This window comes from Sus scrofa, chromosome 17, assembly GCF_000003025.6.
Source record: "Sus scrofa isolate TJ Tabasco breed Duroc chromosome 17, Sscrofa11.1, whole genome shotgun sequence".
NCBI classification, from domain to species: Eukaryota; Metazoa; Chordata; class Mammalia; order Artiodactyla; family Suidae; genus Sus; species Sus scrofa.
Window position 1 is genome coordinate 40,321,856 of NC_010459.5, and position 18,122 is coordinate 40,339,977.

At 44.5% G+C, this 18,122-nt stretch overlaps 1 protein-coding gene across 5 annotated transcripts in view; it reads left to right on the plus strand.

Moving 5' to 3' along the window:
- Window positions 509-18,122, plus strand: part of RPN2 (ribophorin II) — a 56,503-nt gene continuing 38,889 nt past the window's right edge. For 2 of the 5 annotated variants that reach the window (XM_021077216.1, XM_021077217.1), the window contains exons 1-3: window positions 3,422-3,461; window positions 4,353-4,546; window positions 17,287-17,382. In XM_021077216.1, the coding sequence (XP_020932875.1) occupies window positions 3,437-3,461; window positions 4,353-4,546; window positions 17,287-17,382 (315 nt within the window). In that variant the 5' untranslated portion in view covers window positions 3,422-3,436. 5 annotated transcript variants of the gene reach the window in all.

An 18,122-nucleotide genomic window follows, 5' to 3' on the forward strand; every position in this document is an offset into this window, starting at 1 on the left:
AATAGTTAAAAGCACAGATTATGGAGTCAGACTGCATAGGTTCAAATCTTTGTTTCCTTCGCTGCAAAATGGGAATACTAATTGTACATACCTCACAGAATGGTGATGAAATAGTACATGGAGTGCTTAGTACACTGCGGGCTATGCCCCAAACGATCAAAAACTGGAGTTAGTACAGAGTTCTTGGATGAGTCATTTCCATTTTTGAGTCTCTTAATTCATCTGCAAAATTTGGGCTAGTATGCTCCTCACCCAAATGCTTTGCAAATCAATTAAAACGTCATTCATAGGTCAGTTATTAAAAACCAAAACAACCTTTGGAGAAAATCGCCATAATTTTCTAATTAAAAGCAAACGAACAAACAAACTACCAGCAAAAGCCTCGAATACTACTCTTCCTACTCCACCGAACCCTTCCCATTCCTTTAAAATCCGCCGGGCTGCAGACAGACGCCTGAGTGACAGTGTAATCGGCCAATCACAGCAGGCCCCGTCTCGGGCCCACCCCAGACGCCGCGTCCAACCGCGTGCCAGTGGTGCCCAGAATCGGGCGTTGAGAAGCGGACGGTTCCAAGTGGGCCACAGCGAGGGGGGAAGCGGGCCTGTACGCGAAGACCGCGGTGCCCTGTGCGCCGAAGGACTGGCATTCTGGCCGCGGCTCCTAGGAGAGGCCCGGTTCCGCGGGACAGCGTGGACTGACCTGTGCTTAGAGCCCATCCCAGCACGCGGAGTCTGTTGCGAGTCCCGGGCGTCCCCTCCGGCGCGCTCTTGGAGCCACTTTCCCGAGCGGAAGTCCGCCTGCGGCTCGGGCCCTAGTGGGACCTGCTCGGAGGAATGGCGCCGCCGGGTGAGGCGTTGCGCATGGTTCGATAACGGGGTCCCGGGGACCGCACGCCTCGGCGAGTGGGCCGTCGCCCGCGGCAGGCTAGTGCTTGCCACTCGGGAGCCGGCCGGGCGGGTCCCCCTTCCCCTGTGGGACAGGGGCATGGGCTTGGGGTCTCTTGGGGTCGGGGGTCTGACGGAGGGCTGTCCAGCGGGTGGAACTGCCAGCGAGCGGAGGAGACGGTGGGGGTGGGTGCGGCGCGGGTCTACGGGTCCCCCAGAGGCCCAGCCGGATACCACAGCCGCGGATAACCCTGGGTCTGGCTTTGCTCATTCATTTGACTCGCGCGGGCATCCGGGCCAGGCGGCCTAAGAGTGAGATTTTGGCTAATTCTTCTTTCTTTGGACAGTAGTTTTTTTAAAGATAGGGGCAAGACAATCACTCACCTCTTTTTAGGAGCTTAGAGCATGAGTTCTGAAGTTGGAGTATCCAGTTGCAAACTTAGTCTGCCACGTATTCCCCTGCTGCGCTGTTTGCTTAACTCCTCTGCATCTCAGTTTCTCATTTGTAAAATAGATTGGCCACATTATCTGCCTCATGCATTCCTGTGTGTAATGAATGAGATAGTCTTTCTACATAGCGTAGAACAGTGCGTGGCACTAAGTAAGCAGCCAGGAAACCTAACTATATTGCTAGCTAATGCGTGGGCACTGTGCGGGATGGAATCTCAGGTAGTCCAGCCACACAACTTGGGAAATGTGTACTATTGACAAGTGGAAAAGATGGAATTCCACACAGGGGAAGTAACTTCTCCAAAATTGAGAAGTTGAGGATAATAGAGTTTCTGCAGTTTGTTTCTCAGCTAGTTACAAGTCTTAGGGCAGATAACTGTTTTTGAGACCCTTTCTTGGTCTGTAAATCGCACTCACTTAGATAGTGTGAGGATTTAATGACTAAATCCGTGCAAAATACTCAGCACAGTATGGGCATACGGGACACATGTTAAGTGCTCAAATTTTAGCCCCCACAGTTGTTAGGATTAACACGGGGTGGGAAGAAAAGGATTCTGGCGCAAATACTGTGTTATAGTAATTTACAGCCTAGCTGGGAAAATGTTACTCATAGTCACTCACTAGGTCTTAATAGATGAAGTACATGCATGTATTCAAGGCACTGGGGAGTCAGCATTGGTGTCATAGATTCCTCTTCTACATCTTTCTACCCACTAGCAATTCCGGCTTTAACTTTGAATTCCAACCAGACTCCGGCCACTAATTACCATCTCTACTGCTGCCATCCTGGCTTAGACCACCACTCTTTTTCTTAGATTATAGCCGTAGTCTCCCAACTGGTATCCCTTTTTCTGTCCTTGCTCTGCTGTAGTCGCAGCACAGTGTTTTCTACTCTCAACACAAAGTTCCTGTTAAAATGCAAGCCAAATCACTTCTCTGATCAAGATTTTCCAGTGGCTTCCATCTTTATAAAAGCCAAAGACCCTATAAGGCCCTCCAGATTTGGCCTCTGCTATGTCTGTCACCATGTCCCTACTTCCCACCCCTTGCTTCTCCTCTCCAGTTGTATTATCCTCCTTGCTAATGCAAAAAAGCACCATCCATGTTCCTGATTCAGGGTCTTTGCGCTTGGTTTTTTTCTCTTGGCGACATCTGTGGCATGCAGAAGTTCCTGGCCCAGGGATCAAACCCCCATGAGAGCAGCGACCCAAGCCATAGAAGTGACAATGCTGCATCCTTAACTTGCTGAGCCACCAGGGAACTCTTGCCTTTGCTTTTCATCTTGGGATAGTTTCCCTTCAAATATCTTCATAACTTGGGTCCTTTTGCTTCAGGTCTATACACAGTATCTTTATTTCTTGGTTAGGGCTTCATAGGTTACCATATTTAGAGTTGCAGCTCTTCCCAGATATATCCCTTCTGTACTTTATTTTTCTTCATAGCACTTTTCACCTTCTAACATAATGTTTCTTAATTATTTCATGTAATGTCTTTCTTTTTCCACTAGAATGCAAGCTCCGTGAGGTTAGCCGGTTTTGTTCTGTTTCCTCTTGTATTTTTAACACCAAAAATAGTGCTTGGTACATAGCAGGCATTCAATAAATGTTTGATGAATGATGATCCCCATAATAGATCTCTTTCTAGTTTTTTAAAAGATCTTTCTCATTCTTTAGGTCGTTTAACCCACATGAGGACTTAGATAGCACTGACATTCATGCCCCTTCTACAACATTCTCCAAAAAGTAATGGAGCATGATTGAACTCTGAATCTTGGTTTGAGTCCAAGATTGGCTTTATCCAAGGTGTTCTGGTCCTCAGTTTTATTTGTAAAATGCCTTTCTTAAGGGGTTCTAGTTAAAACTAACTTTGACACTATAAGCAAAGGACCATTAATCATTAATGTTCTCCTGGTGATTATTGTTACTTAAAAGGCAAATAGTTCATGAAGCTGCCCATTTGAAAGTGTTCCCCCCCAAAATGAAAAGTAGAAATGTACCAGTCTTATAGTTTTTTTCTGTCCCCTGGGATATAATAAATGAGGATTAATTTTTCTTTCCATTTATTCAGCAGATACGAATTCAGTACTACTGTGTGCCAGGCAATGTGCAAGACTTGGAAATACTGGGGTGATTAAAAGCAACAGTCTCCATCTTCATGGAATTTACAGTTTAGCAGAGGAATCAGACATTACACTATTAATTATAGTTGTGAAAAATACTGCATAGAAGCATAGGTCGCTGTGAGCAGATATAGGAACAACAATAACAATAAGAGAAGGAGTAGCTAACATTTATATAGCACTTGTTATGCGCCATTCAGATTTTTCATATTAATCCATGTAATCCTAATGAGCCTGAGGTAGATACTCTTATTATCCCACTTTACTCTTGAGGAAACTGAGGCACAGGCTGGTCACATTGTAACTGCCACAGCCACCTTGCTAATGAGTGACAGGGCTAGGATTTAAACCTGACCCCATGAGGCCTCATTCTTCACTACTCATAGTACTGGGAGCTTATGCAAGGGAGGGCTGTTGACGGGAGAGGGGCCTTTTAAGGAAGAGATACTCGAACTGAAATCTGAAAGTAAAAATTAAGCAGGGGGAGGCATGCAAAAGAGCTGGATAGCAGAGAACATGACCCCTTAGAGGAACAGAGAGGAGGCCAGAGAGCCACAGATGGAAGAGATATGGTTGTGAGATGGGCAAGGCCACGGTGAAGATTCATGATTGGATTTGTCCTTCGTGGCCTAGGAGTTACAAACATAATTGAAATGGGAATGGCACGATGAGTCCTGAGCTTCAGGTGCACGGAGGCTGCTGGGAGGACTGCCATTTAGATGGCTGAGCCCATACCCACCACTTCCCTCAGGCAGCTCTCCAGGCTGAACCTCCCAGTTCCCTCACCCTTCCACACGTGATTTGGTTCCCAGACCTTGGTGTACCTCGTCACTGGAACTTTGTATAGAACTCTGGAATAGTGTGGAGTGTATTTATTTAATAGTCATTTCCCCCCAAGGTTCAAGCACTGTCTTGCTGTTGGCCCTGACAATCATAGCCAGCGCCCAGGCTCTGACGCCCACCCACTACCTCACCAAGCATGATGTGGAGAGACTGAAAGCCTCACTGGACCGCCCTTTCACAAGTTTGGAATCTGCTTTCTACTCCATTGTGGGACTCAGCAGCCTTGGTGCCCAGGTGCCAGATGAAAAGGTAAGGCCACTTTGGTCTTGGTGGCTTCATCCCATCACTGTGTTCCTTTCGTGTACCTCAAAACTAATTCCTGGTCATTCCCATTTGTGGCTTAGTGGGTTAAAAACCCGACTAGTATCCATGAAGATGTGGGCTCAATCCCTGATCTCGCTCAGTGGGTTAAGGATCTGGCGTTGCTGTGGCTGTGGTGTAGGCCAGCAGCTGCCGCTTTGATTCAGCCCCTAACCTGGGAACTTCCATTTGCCACAGGGGTGGCCTTAAAAAGAAAAAACCAAAACTAACTTTTGCTTATTTGAAGATAATCAAGGCTAATCCAATATAATAAATATCTGTATCATTCTAACAGATCTTTTTTTTTTTTTTTTTTTTTGGAATGCCTAATGTATGTTAGGACCATGCCAGGTGTTATAGTAGACTATGGAGAAGAGCAAGTCATAGATCCTCTAGAAACTTTTACTGAATCTTGTACAGTGAGACTGTACATGATAAGTGCTCTATTTGTGTGGCTAATAAATGAAGGAATTCAAGGTGGGGAACGTTTGCATTAATTAAACAGTGACAGTCACAGCATCAGGCCGTTTTGATAAACTTTTTGGACCTTTGATAAGGACAGTGCATCATGATCGAAACCTTTCCTGGATTTAGGTACAGTCTTAAGTGAATATACGTTTTATTTATTACAGCAGCATGGACAGCAGGTGAGGAAGTAGGGCCAGTGTTCTCACAAGAGCCTTGTGTTGTTGTTTTCTCTGGCTGTGTAACAAATCACTATAAACTTAGTGATTTAAAATGACACTCATTTAGGAGAAGAGAGTTGTATAAGTCAGAAGTCCAGGCAGTCTTGGCTGGGCTCTCTGCTTAGTGTCTCCTAAGGTTGAAATGAAGGTGTTGGCCAGGCTGGGCTCTAAACCGAAGGCTCTGGGGAAGAATCTTCCTTAAGCTTCTTCAGGTTGTTGGCAGAATCCACTTCCCTGTGGTTGTAAGTCTGAGGTCCCCAGTTTCTTGTCAGCCAAGGACTGCGCTCTGCTCCTCAGGGCCAGCACATTTCTTCTCATCTTGTCCCCTCTCCATCTAAGTCAAGTCCTTTTCCTCTTCAAGTCTCACTAACCTCCTCTGCTGCTGCCAGTCGAAGAAAGCTCTGCTATTACAGGACTTATTGCTTGGGTCAGGCCTCCCTGGATAATCTCCATATTTTAAGGTCAGCTGATTTGGGGCTTGAATTACACCTGCAAAACCCCTTTGTAGCAGTTCCTCCACTATTTTTTTTTAAACATCACAGTGTTTAAATAAATAATTAGTAGATGATTATCTAAAGATGGCATCTTTAGACTTCTCCCTTTCCTTTCTTATATTACCATAGAGGTGACCTCAGATATGAATTGCTTATGACTAAAGTGTATATTTTGCTCATTCTATATGGCCATCAACAGTCACCTGAGGCTTTGTTCTGTGTTTCTTTAGTCCAGGATTTAGCCTGATGGAGCAGACTCTTTCTGGAGTGTGTACACATGAAAGCATGGCTTTTAAAACTTCTGCTCAGAAGAGATACGTCTCCTCTTTCGTATTTCTCGTTTTTTTCACCTAAAGCAAGTCCCATGGCCATGCCTGGGTTCAACAGATGAGGGAAGGGTAATCTTCAGAGGACAGTGCATTTTAGTTAATAACAGTTTGTCCAATTAGCCTCTTCTGAGTCCCTCTGCCTCTCGGCTGTTCCAGCATCCTCCCTGGTTCTGGGCTTGCCCTCTTCCTTTCGCTTCCTTCAAGGCTATTGGTTCCTTTTCTTTCTTTTTTCTTTTCTTTTTCTTTCTTTCTTTTTTTTTTTTTTTTTGGTCCTTTTGCCTTTTCTAGGGCTGCTCCTTCGGCATATGGAGGTTCCCAGGCTAGGGGTCCACTCGGAGCTGTAGCCGCAGGCCTACACCACAGCCACAGCAACACGAGATCTGAGCTGTGTCTGCGACCTACACCACAGCTTATGGCAACACCGGATCCTTAACCCACTAGGCAAGGCCAGGGATCGAACCCGCAACCTCATGGTTCCTAGTCGGATTCGTTAACCACTGAGCCACGACGGGAGCTCCATGGCTATTGGTTCCTTGTCTGAGGTGAGTGGTGACCACCTGACCTACTGGATCCACAGTTCAGCCCACTTTTGTATGAACTCCTCATTCCTGGAGAGGTTGCTGCCCCGGGCAAGGCCCCCAGCATACAGTGGTGGACCAACCAGTCAAAATCACTGGCTTCAGAGAGCTTACAGTCTAGTGGGAGTTAAAAGAATAGCAACTCTTTTTGTTTCAACCTTTCATTATGGAAGTTTGCAAACATTCACAAAGGTGGCAAGAACATTGGAGTTCCTGCTGTGGTGCATTAGATTAATAACCCGACTGTAGTGGCTCAGGTTGCTATAGAGGCGTGTCCTCAATCCTCCACCAGGTGCAGTGGGTTAAAGAATCCAGCGTTGCTGCAGCTGCAGTGTAGATCACAGCTGCAACTTGAATTTTCGGCTGGAGGACTTCCATATGCCATGGGTGAGGCCATAAAAAAAAGTGGTGAGAATGTATATTGAGCCCTCCTTGTACCATTTGCCAGCTTGAATAAGTGTTCACATTTTGCCATTTTTATTACATTTACTCTCTCTCTATTTTTTGCTCGAGTGTTTTAAAGCAATAATAAATGCCATACATTTCGTTTGACTTGCATCTATACTTTTTTTTTTTTAAACATCACTTTTTTTTTTTTTTTTTTTTTTTTTTTTTTTTTTTTTGGTCTTTTGAGGGCCATACCTGTAGCATATGGAGGTTCCAGGCTAGGGGTCGAATCGGAACTGTAGCTGCCAGCCTACACCACAGCCACAGCAACGTTGGATCCAAGCCTTGGACTTGGTTTTTATCCATTCCGACAACCTCTGTCTTTTAGTTGGGGATTTACTTCATTTGTATTTTCTCTAACTATGCTATTGGGTTTAAGTTTATTGTCCTGTTGTTTTCTGTTTGTTTATCCATTCTTTCCTCCTCCTTTCCTCGGATTGAATCTTTTTTTTTTTTTTTTTTTTTGTCTTTGTCATTTCTTGCACTGCTGCCGAGGCATATGGAGGTTCCCAGGCTAGGGGTCTAATCAAGAGCTGGAGCTGCCGGCCTATGCTGGAGCCACAGCAATGCCAGATCTGAGCCGAGTCTGTGACCTACACCACAGCTCATGGCAACACCTGATCCTTAACCCACTGAGTGAGGCCAGGGATCGAACCCGCAACCTCGTGGTTCCTAGTCAGATTCGTTAACCACTGTGCCACAGCAAGAACTTCGAATCATTTTTTTAAAAAATTCCAGTTTATCTCTTCTATTGGCCTTTTTGGCTTACTTATTTTTTTAGGTGTTGCTCTAGAGATTGTAATATGCATTTTAATTTATCACAATATACTTTGAATTATTATTTTGCCATATTATGGATAAAGGACCTCATAAGATGTATTTCTCTTTAAACTCCCATCATCTGTGCTATTGTCATGCTTTTTACTTCATTTCAAGAGTCACAGCCTTGTGTTGTCTGTGTCCATTTTTAAAGTTATTTATGGCAGGGCGATAAGTGCTATATGTTTAAATCTGTCCTGGGAAGAACTGGTAGTCCCAGTTGATGCCTTGCAATCCTTTGCAGTTGTTATTCTTTTTGATGCCCAAAATGTCCCAATTTGCCAGTGGGCCAGAATGTGTTGTTTATTTTTACGTGATCCATAAAATAAACTTTGAGGGTTTCTGATGTCTTTGGTTTATCTTTTATATTTCCTGGCTGAGACTAGAATCAGTAACTGCTATTATTTATTGAATGTCTCCTATGTGCCAGGTACACTGGATATGTTATCTTGAATTGTCTTACTTCTGTATGGTCAGAAATATTATCCTGTAATAGAGGAGGAAACATAAGCTCAGAAAGGTTTAGAAAATTGCCCAGTGTCTACCAACCATCATCTGAATAATAGCCCCCAGGGTCAAATCAAGCTTGAAGCCTCACAGCCATGCTCATCATTTACATGTTGTGTGTGGCTGCTTTTGCACTTTAACAGTAGAGTTGAGTAGTTACTAATGAGACTTCTCTGGCCCCCAAAGTTGAATGTGTACTCCTTGGCCCTTTATAGAAAGTTTGCTGATTCCTGCTGTGTGAGTGCTAGGCTTAGATTTCTTCCTGACAGTAGCTCTTATTCCTGCCCAGTATTTCCTTCCTGTGTGTGACGGTTAATGAAGCAGACTTTCCTCGTGTTGTTGTAAACCCTTCCAGGTCAGTGTACCTCCTAATAAAATTAGTTTTGCTCAAAAAGAAAGAGTACAGGCAGCAGAGTCAGTTAACCCAAGTTTTTAACTCTGGCTCCATCTCAATGTAAAAGTGGGAGTTGTGGTGCCTTCCTCACTGGATCATTGTAAATATAAAATGCAGTCATGTTATGCCTAGTAAGTGACTAGCCCATGAAAGGCCCTTTGAATTAACTATTATTATTATTAATATTTTAAAAGTCTTGCTTCTCTTTGTAACTTATTCAGACAAGTTCAGACAGTGCTGGCGAGTTCAGACAATGCTGGCGCAGATGCTGTACAGAAGGCCCGCAGTGTCTGTAAAAGGCCTGGGGAGGAGAGAGAACAAACAGTTGGGAGACATAGGTGGCCCAGTCTTGACCAGTAGAGGTTTTGTTTCATAAGGTGCAGGAGGTAAAATTGGAATATTAGGTTACTGTTAAATTTTGGCAGGTTGGGAGTTCCCATCGTGGCGCAGCAGAAACAAATCCAACTAGGATCCATGAGGTTGCGGGTTCGATCCCTGGCCTCACTCAGTGGGTTAAGGATCCAGCGTTGCCATAATAATTGGCAGATTTGAATGCAGGATGAGAGGTTTCTACTGATGAGTTTCAAACTTCTTTGGACCTATAGGACTCAGTCAAGGGGCTTCCTGGAGGAGTGAGACCCTCTCACTCTAATTTGAATGACACCTTATTAGCTGCTCATGATTTGGAGCTGCGCATGGATGTGGGTTGAACACTCACTTGTCAGGGTGTTCTCTGCTGATATCATGAGCAGAGAGGGGATGTTGGTCAGGACTGAAGATGTCAACCAAAGCCATCCAGACAGCTGCAGGGCAGTGTGACTTGGGGGTAATTGTGTGGTTAACTGAGGCCTTCTGTTTATAATACAGACTCTAAAGTCACAAAGCTTTGCTTCAGGGTCTTCACAGCTGCACCACTGAGTAACCTGTGCGGTTCACTGAACCTTTCCGACACTTTTTCCCACGTGTGAGATGGAGACAGTAACAGTACTCAGCGGCAGGTGATGGATGTAGGGTGGTGAGCATGGTGGTGGCGTGTAGTAAGGATTACCTTTTGGTAGAACTGTTATACAGCGGTAGCGTTAAATGTACATTGATTGACATTTCATTTTTTCTCAAACTGTCATCCCCACTGCTTCATGCCTAATGAGCAGAGGGTGTTCAACAAATATTTGTTGAATGAATGAATTGTAAACTTTAATAGAAATGAAAGCTCTCTAAATGTGCCTCTTAATCAGAAAATAAATGGGTTCATCACATACTTCCATCTTATAGTCACTTAAGAAATGTGCTGTGTGTTCATTTCATCATGTGTGTGTTGTGTAAAAGGAAGGGAGCTGAATGGATGCCTCAGAGCTGGTGGATTTCCTTATTAGAAGCACACAGTAGGAGTTCCTGTCGTGGCTCAGTGGTTAACGAATCCGACTAGGAACCATGAGGTTGTGGGTTCGATCCCTGGCCTCCCTCAGTGGGTTAAGGATCCGGTGTTGCCATGAGCTGTGGTGTAGGTCGCAGATGAGGTTCAGATCTGGCATTGCTGTGGCTCTGGCGTAGGCCGGCAGCTATAGCTCACCCTACCTTCCATATGTTGCAGGTGTGGCTGTAAAAAGGAAAAATTAATTAAAGAGAAAAAAGGAATGCTACTAAGAAAATCCATTGAGAAGAAGTCTCCCATGACTGCCACTTCTTATAGTGGTTCGTGTCCTGCTCAGCTGCTGTTGCTTTCAGCTGCATAGAGGGAATTCCTTCAGCCCTGCCAGATGCACTAAGTTGGTTGTTCTCACAGTTAGATCCTTAGAGGAGATGTTGGTTATTTTGTTAGAAGAGATTTTAATTTTAGTAGAAAAACTGAGAGGAATGGGGTCTAATAAAAATCTGAGAGCAGAAGACAGCTCTGGGAACCGTGGAGTATGGAATGAGAGTTGATCTTAGGTGTTATGAAGAGTGAACATCTTTCATTTTGGTAGTCAGGTACTGTGTATGCATATTTTTAAAACATAAGCACATGAGAATGGGGATTTTGTAGATATTATTGCTTATCTTTTTACAAGACTTAAGAGCAATGATGGTATTCATTGTCTTCATTTTAATAAAAATATTAAGTAAATAGATGTACTATGCAAAATCGTGACAGTGGTTTAGATTTGAATGACTGAAATTAGGACACATTAGACAGTGTTCACAGGTTATAAGTCAGTCACGCACTTCCCCAATCTGTGAAAAGGGTAAGAATATCTTTCTTATGGGGTTGTTGTAAAAATTAAATGAGATGGTAAGTATAAAGTGCTCAGCTAAGTATCTTGCACATGGTGAGTACATATAAAGTTTGGAGTTCCCATTGTGGCTCAGCAGATAAAAACCTGACTAGTATCTATGAAGATGCGGGTTCGATCCCCAGCCTCAATCAGTGGGTTAAGGATCCGGGATTGCTGTGAGCTGCAGTGTACTTTGCAGACACAGCTTGGATCTGGCATGGCTGTGGCTGTGGTGTAGGCTGGTAACTGTAGCTCCAATTCCACCCCTAGCCTGGGAACTTCCATATGCTGCAGTTGTGGCCCTAAAAAGCAAAAAAAGTAAAATAAAAATAAGTTAAGTATTTCTGTATCCATTCAGCAAATAGTAACTGAGTGCTTGTTGAGAGCCAGGCTCTCAGGTGGGTGCTGGGGGATAGCAGAGAATCCGGCACTCCTTTAGGCAGTAATCAGTTATGGAGCATCTGCTTTGTGCAAAGCATAATGCTAAGTGCAGAGGAGACGGAGCTCATTATCTAGTGAGAGACAGGTACCGAAACAGTGAGACCAAGCGTGAGTATGGAAAGCACCAGGGGCATCCAGCAGAGGGAGCTGCTCACTCACCCTGTCTGCCAAAAAAACTTAGTCCCAACCTTGTGCAGGGGATTTGCCCTCTGTGCTGGCTGCTGCACAATTCATTTATTCATTTGTCAGATATTTCATGAGTTTCTGCTGTGTACTAGGCACTGGGGATTCAGTGTTGAAACAGCAAAGAGAGCATCTGCCTCTTGGAACATAACCTCTAATAGTGGAGACAAGCATTAGTCATGTAATAAATATAAAATGAATATTTGTAACAAAGGCAAGTTTTATGAAGGTGAGCTATATAGTGTTATAGGTGTATAATAGGGGACTTTGACCTGGTCAGGGAAGGCTTTTCTAAAGAAATCTCTTTAATTTTAACTTTATTTTATTTTTTGTCTTTTCTGGGGCCACACTCGCAGCATATGGAGGTTCCCAGGCTAGGGGGTCTAATTAGAGCTGTAGCCACTGGCCTACGCCAGAGCCACAGCAACGCCAGATCCAAGTCCTGTCTGCAACCTACACCAGAGCTCACGGCAACTCCGGATCCTTAACCCACTGAGCAAGGCCAGGGATCGAACCCACAACCTCATCGTTCCTAGTCAGATTCGTTAACCACTGAGCCACGATGGGAACTCCTAATTTTAACTTTAATCTCACTCTACATCTTCCTAAATTACAACTCCTTGAGGGTACAAATTATGTTCGCTTTATTTGTTGTGTATCTCCAGTACCTAGATAGCACCTGGCGTGTGGCAATACTTGATAGCTATTTACTAAATGGAGGATGGTGTGATTGATCTGAATTCTAAAGGGAGGGTAGAAGCTAACCAGGAGACCGGCAGAGGGAAGAGCATGTGCAAAGAACCTGTGCAGGTCGGGAATAGATTACATTTGTGAGACTGAAAGGAGGCTATGTATCAAACAGAGAGAGAATGGAAGAGAGAGGTAAAGCTTGAGAGGAAGGCTGGGGCTAAGCCTCAGTGCCTTGATGGTTACAGGGAAGATTTTGCTTTTTCTCTAAAGAGCAGTAGTTTTTTTGTTTGTTTTGTTTTTTTGGGTTTTTTTTTTTTTTTTGTCTTTTTAAGGCTGCACCCACAGCATGGACATTCAGGCTAGAGGTTGAGTAAGAGCTGTAGCTGCTGGCCTGTACCACAGCCACAGCAAAGCCAGATCCGAGCTACATCTGTGACCTACGTCACAGCTCATGGCAATACTAGATCCTTAACCCACTGAGTGAGGCCAGGGATCGAACCCACATCCTCATGGATACTAGTCAGGTTCGTTACTGCTGAGCCATGGGAACTCCAAGAGCAGGTGATTTTAAGAGCAAGTAACAGGATCCAACTTCCATTTTGAAAAGATTTCTCTCCTGCCTTGTGGAGAATAGGTGTTGACAGAGGAACGTAGGGCAAGATTGAATGCTGGAGGGGTGCAAAAGACAACAACTGGACTTCTGACTTCTGCCATGTGGAGGGATGGTTGGGCCATTCCTTAAGATAGGAACACAGGAAGAGAATGTTTGTGCAGGAAAGATCAGAAATTTGGTCTTAAAAATGTTGAACATTAGATGCCTTTGGGTCATGTAAATAGACTTTGATAGACGTCTGGGCTGGGGGTACAAATCTGAGAATTATCTGCATAGAGGTTCTGGATGAAGCCATGGGCATGAAAGATTGCCTAGGAAGAGAGCACGGATGTATGAGAAGTGGGTCAAGGAGTTGAAAAACACCAGTGTTGAATGGTCAGGCAGAAGAGGATGAAACTTGAAGATCAGCTGAGAAGGGGGCGGAGAGGGGAGTGCAGGGGAGTCCTGGAAGTGAAGGGAAGCGACTGTTCCAGAGGAAGGAAGTGATTGGTTCTGTCTTGTGTTGAGGGCATGAGCACTGGAAAATGTCCTTTGTTTTCCATAATTTGGATGTCACTGGTGGGAAGAGATAGAAAGTAGCAGCTGGAGGGGAGAGAAGGATCAAGGAAAGTTTTACTTTAAAATGGGTCTTGGGAGTTCCCATTGTGGCACAGCAGAAACGAATCCGACTAGGATCCATGAGGACTCGGGTTCAGTCCCTGGCTTTGCTCAGTGGATTAAGGATCCAACATTGTCGTGAGCTGTGGTGTAGGTCGCAGACACAACCTTGCTGTGACTGTGGCTTAGGCCGGCAACTGCAGTTCCAATTTGACCCATAGCCTAGTACCTTCTATATGCCATGGGCGCGTCACTAAAAAGCAAAAAGTAAAATAAAATAAGTCTTGTTTCGTTAGTGTATTAGGAGTTACCAGTTGAGAGGGAGAAGTTGAGTTGATGATGTGAATGAGCTTCCTGATGGAGAGAACAGCCTATTCTAAGCCTCCAGGCTTAAAAGTGCTTGCTGTGGTTTGTTTGGTTTGGTGTTTAGGGCTTCACCTGTAGCATATGGAAGTTCCCAGCCTAGGAGTCGAATTGGAGCTACAGCTGCTGGTCTGTGCCATAGCCACAGCAACTCCAGATCTAAGCTGTGTCTTTGACCTACACCGCAGATCATGGCAACACCAGATCCTTAACCCACTGAGTGAGGCCAGGGATTGAACCCACAACCTCATGGTTCCTAGTCAGGTTCTTTACCCACTGAGCCACTACGAGAATTCTACTTGTTGTGTTTTGGAGGCAGTGAGTCTGCCATCCAGGGCGCCTGTAGCAGAGGTGTGGTAAGAGGTGCACATGAAAAAAGTGGGCCCAGTTACCAGGGACGTGGCATGGGAGCTTTCACCAGGGCATGCCTCAGTAGCTGGACATGTAACAGAGTCTGATGAGATTACAAAGCAGAAGAGCTGGGGGGAGACAAGAGTTGGGAGCTATTGATGGAGAGGAAAGGACAGATGAGAAAGAGGTTTATTCTCTTTTCTTGGTTCTTGATTTGGTTCAGAGAGTTGCAGGGAAGAGTGGATTGAGGAAAGTACTGCTGTCCTCACTCAGGAGGATGTTTTAATGATTAGGTTCAGGAAGTTGGAGGGGAACAGAGAGGGAATGGACATTTAGGGGGTGATTTTCAGCTGTCAGTTGGGAACGAGGGCTGAGGGAGTCCAAATAACAGATCCCTTGCAGTTGGCTGCTGAATCCTTGGCACTCGGTGGGCTTCCTGAGGGCCCAGAGCGTATTTTGTGTGGTCCCTCACTTTTGCTGTTATTGAAACCAGGCTGTCAACATTTTGAGCTTTGAAGCCACTGACCACTGTTACTGTTAATCTAGATCTGTCTGTACAAAGAAGTAGAGTAGGCATGATGCTGGCCTTAACTCCAGAACAGGTCATTTTGTGTAGTCCCTTGAAGGAGTTCCCTGGTGGCGCAGTGGGTTAAGAATCTGGTGTTGTCACTGCTGTGGCGCAGGTTCCATCTCTGGGCCCAGGAACTTCCTCATGCCACAGGTGCAGACAAACAAAAAATATATAGTAGTCCCTTGAGAGACAGTGGTGGTTGTATTGTTCAGACTCTGGAGCCAGGCTGCCTGGGTTTGAATTCTCTCTCCTCCATTAGGAGCTAAGTGACCTCGGACAAGTTACTTTGCCTCTCTCATGCCCCACTTTTCCTCTTATTAAATAAGAAATGCATGTATAGCTCTTGGAACAGTGCTTTTAAGTGCTCAAAAAGTGGTCGCGGTAACCATAGTCATTGTTAGGGGTCTTGGGTGTTGTTCTATTGTTATAGCACCAGGTGGCGACAAAGCACACGTGCTTAAGTTTACCCACATTCTGCTCAAAGGATTCCTCCAATAGATTGTTTTCTTCAGCTCCCTAATTTTGTTACCTTTTTTTCTCTCTTTGTTTGGGTTTTTTTGTTTGTTTGTTTGCTTTTGGGTTTTTTGCTTTTGGGCCACACTCGTGGCGTATGGAGGTTCCCAGGCTAGGGGTTGAATCGGAGGTACAGCTGCTGGCCTACTTCACAGCCACAGCAACACCAGATCCCCGACCCATTCAGCGAGTCCAGGGATCAAACCCAAATCTTCATGGATACTAGTCGGATTCTTTTCTGCTGCACCATAACGGGAACTCCCTTCTTTTTCTCTTTGGTTTCTTTCAAACTTCTGGTTGAGACTTAAATTTTATTCTCAAAATTAATCCTGATAGTTTTTTGGTTGAAGTAGTACATACCCATAGGAAAATAGCAAATATTACAAAACAGCCATTGGTGAAAAGCAACAGTCCATCCCATGGGCCAGCTTGGTCCTACTCCTTGGAAGAACCTAATTTCACCTGTTCTTATTACCATTTAATGTTGAATAGCTGAATTTTTTTTACCTCAACTAAAGTATTTAGTGTTGTAAGCAGCTACTAAATGATATTTCCTGATATAGTAAGAATAGCATATGGGTTTTCTTATGTGCCCACTCTGTGCCAGGTACTGTGATGGGAGTTTCTCAGTCTCTGCTCTCAGGTAACTAGTCCCTGGGGAGGTAGTTAGTACAGTGTGGTAAGTGCTTTGGGGTTGGGGGGGGGGCTCTCGGGAGGGAGGGCATCTGACCTGTGCTCAGATGAATGTCAGAGAACGTTCTCTTGAAGAGGTGACATCTGAGCGAGGATAAAGATAGGACCTGGTTTGGTAGACCAAAAGGACAAGAGAAAGGTGTTCCCGGCAGGGAGGGTCGCAGGGTCAGAAACATAAATGGTGAGAGCGTGGTTTATCTGGGAGCTACAGTGGGCTGGAGGGTAAGATCGTGGGGTTGGAGTTGGGACTGTGGTGATGAAGCTGGCACAGAAGGGAGGGTTAGTCATGAGGGCATTTGATGCCAGATCAAAAACATTGAATCTTGTTCTGAGAAGAATAAGGAACCACCCAAGAGCTTTCATAGCAAAGTTACATCTGTTGTCTTGTAAAAATGGTTGTGAAGCAGGATGCAGAATGGATTGCATGGCTTGAGGAGATGAGTGTAATGATCTAAGTGAGAACCGGCAGGGCCTGAAATAAGGCAAGGAGGGGATCGGGTTTGAGAACCTAAAGGGAGACAGGCTCCAGAGGCTTGGAGGGGGAGGGAAAAGTCGAGAAGGATGCCTGGGTTTCTGCTTTAGATGGTTAGGTGCACAGTGATGTCCATACATGAGCCAGTAAGTCCAGAGGAAGAAACAGAAGGGTTCTAGCTCATTTTAGATGTGTGGAACCTGACTTAGCTTTGGAGACATCTCAGCAGAGATAGTCTGTCGTTTACTAGCTTTGTCACCTTCATTAGGTTACTTGTCGTTTTACTAGCTCTGTCACCTTCATTAGGTTACTTACCAACTCCAGGCCTCAGTATCTTATTCTGTTAAATGGGGGTGAAAATATCTACCATAGGGTCCTTATGTTCATTAAAAGAAAGAGCATCATAAACATTTCCACACAGGTTATGGCCAGAGCAAGTCATCAGTGGAAGTGGCTTCTTTTCTTCCTTTCCAGGTTCAGGACTAGAGTGCATTGAGGATTATTGCTCTTTTTATGAAGTTAGCAGTTTGGGGTAATACAGTGTCCTGAGGAAAGTACCTGCTTAAAAAATGAAGTCTGGTATAGCTCATACTTGAGCCATTGTAGATTGCTTAGAATTTCGTCATCTGAAAACCACGTATTTTTTCCCCAGTCACTGTGTATATCACCACTCCTTGATGTTTTTCCCCCGTTTAGAAAGCGTGCACCTTCATTAAGTCAAACCTTGATCCCAGCAACGTGGATTCCCTTTTCTACACTGCCCAGTCCAGCCAGGCCCTCTCAGGGTGTGAGGTGAGTCCAGCTGCTTACATTTGTATTGACCTTAAACTGTAAAATATTTTTAAGGAAAGAGACTAATATTACGATTATTTTTTTAACAATGAGAATCCATTAGTATGGGTGGGAATTACAGTCTTGTGATTTTTTTTTTTTTTTTTTTTTCCTTAAGGAAATGGAGTTTATTTTTTCCTGGGTTTTCATTTTTCATGGATTTTCAATAACTTTTTCCTGTAGTTGCCTCTCTTCTGGGAAACCTTGATTTTTCTTTCCACCTCCCTTAAATATTAAAATTTAAACATGCTTAGGAGTTTACTGGTGACCTAGAGGTTAAGGATCTGGTATTGTCACTGCTGCAGCTCAGGTCACTGCTGCAGCTTAGGTCACTGCTGTGATGCGGGTTTGATCCCTGGCCTGGGAACTTCCACATGCCAGGCCAAAAAAAAAAGAGAGAGAGAGAGAAGAAAAAAAAAATTTTTTTTTTTTTTAATGTTTAAAGCAAAGGAAGAATGCCCCCACATCAGATTTCTAGAAATCCATTTTTTTGACCAAAGGAGAACCATAGCAGTAGACAAGTGACTTGTGAGAATCCTTTCAAAATGATGCTGAGGTTTTACAGACATTTAATTCTGATGTCTGAGGAGTCGAGGAGGAATGACCATGGACCAGGTAGGTGGTATGACTTTGACGGTTGCTTTGTGTTCCATCTTTGGTGTACCTGCCACAGGCTGCCAGCACCTGACTCTGTGTCTGCC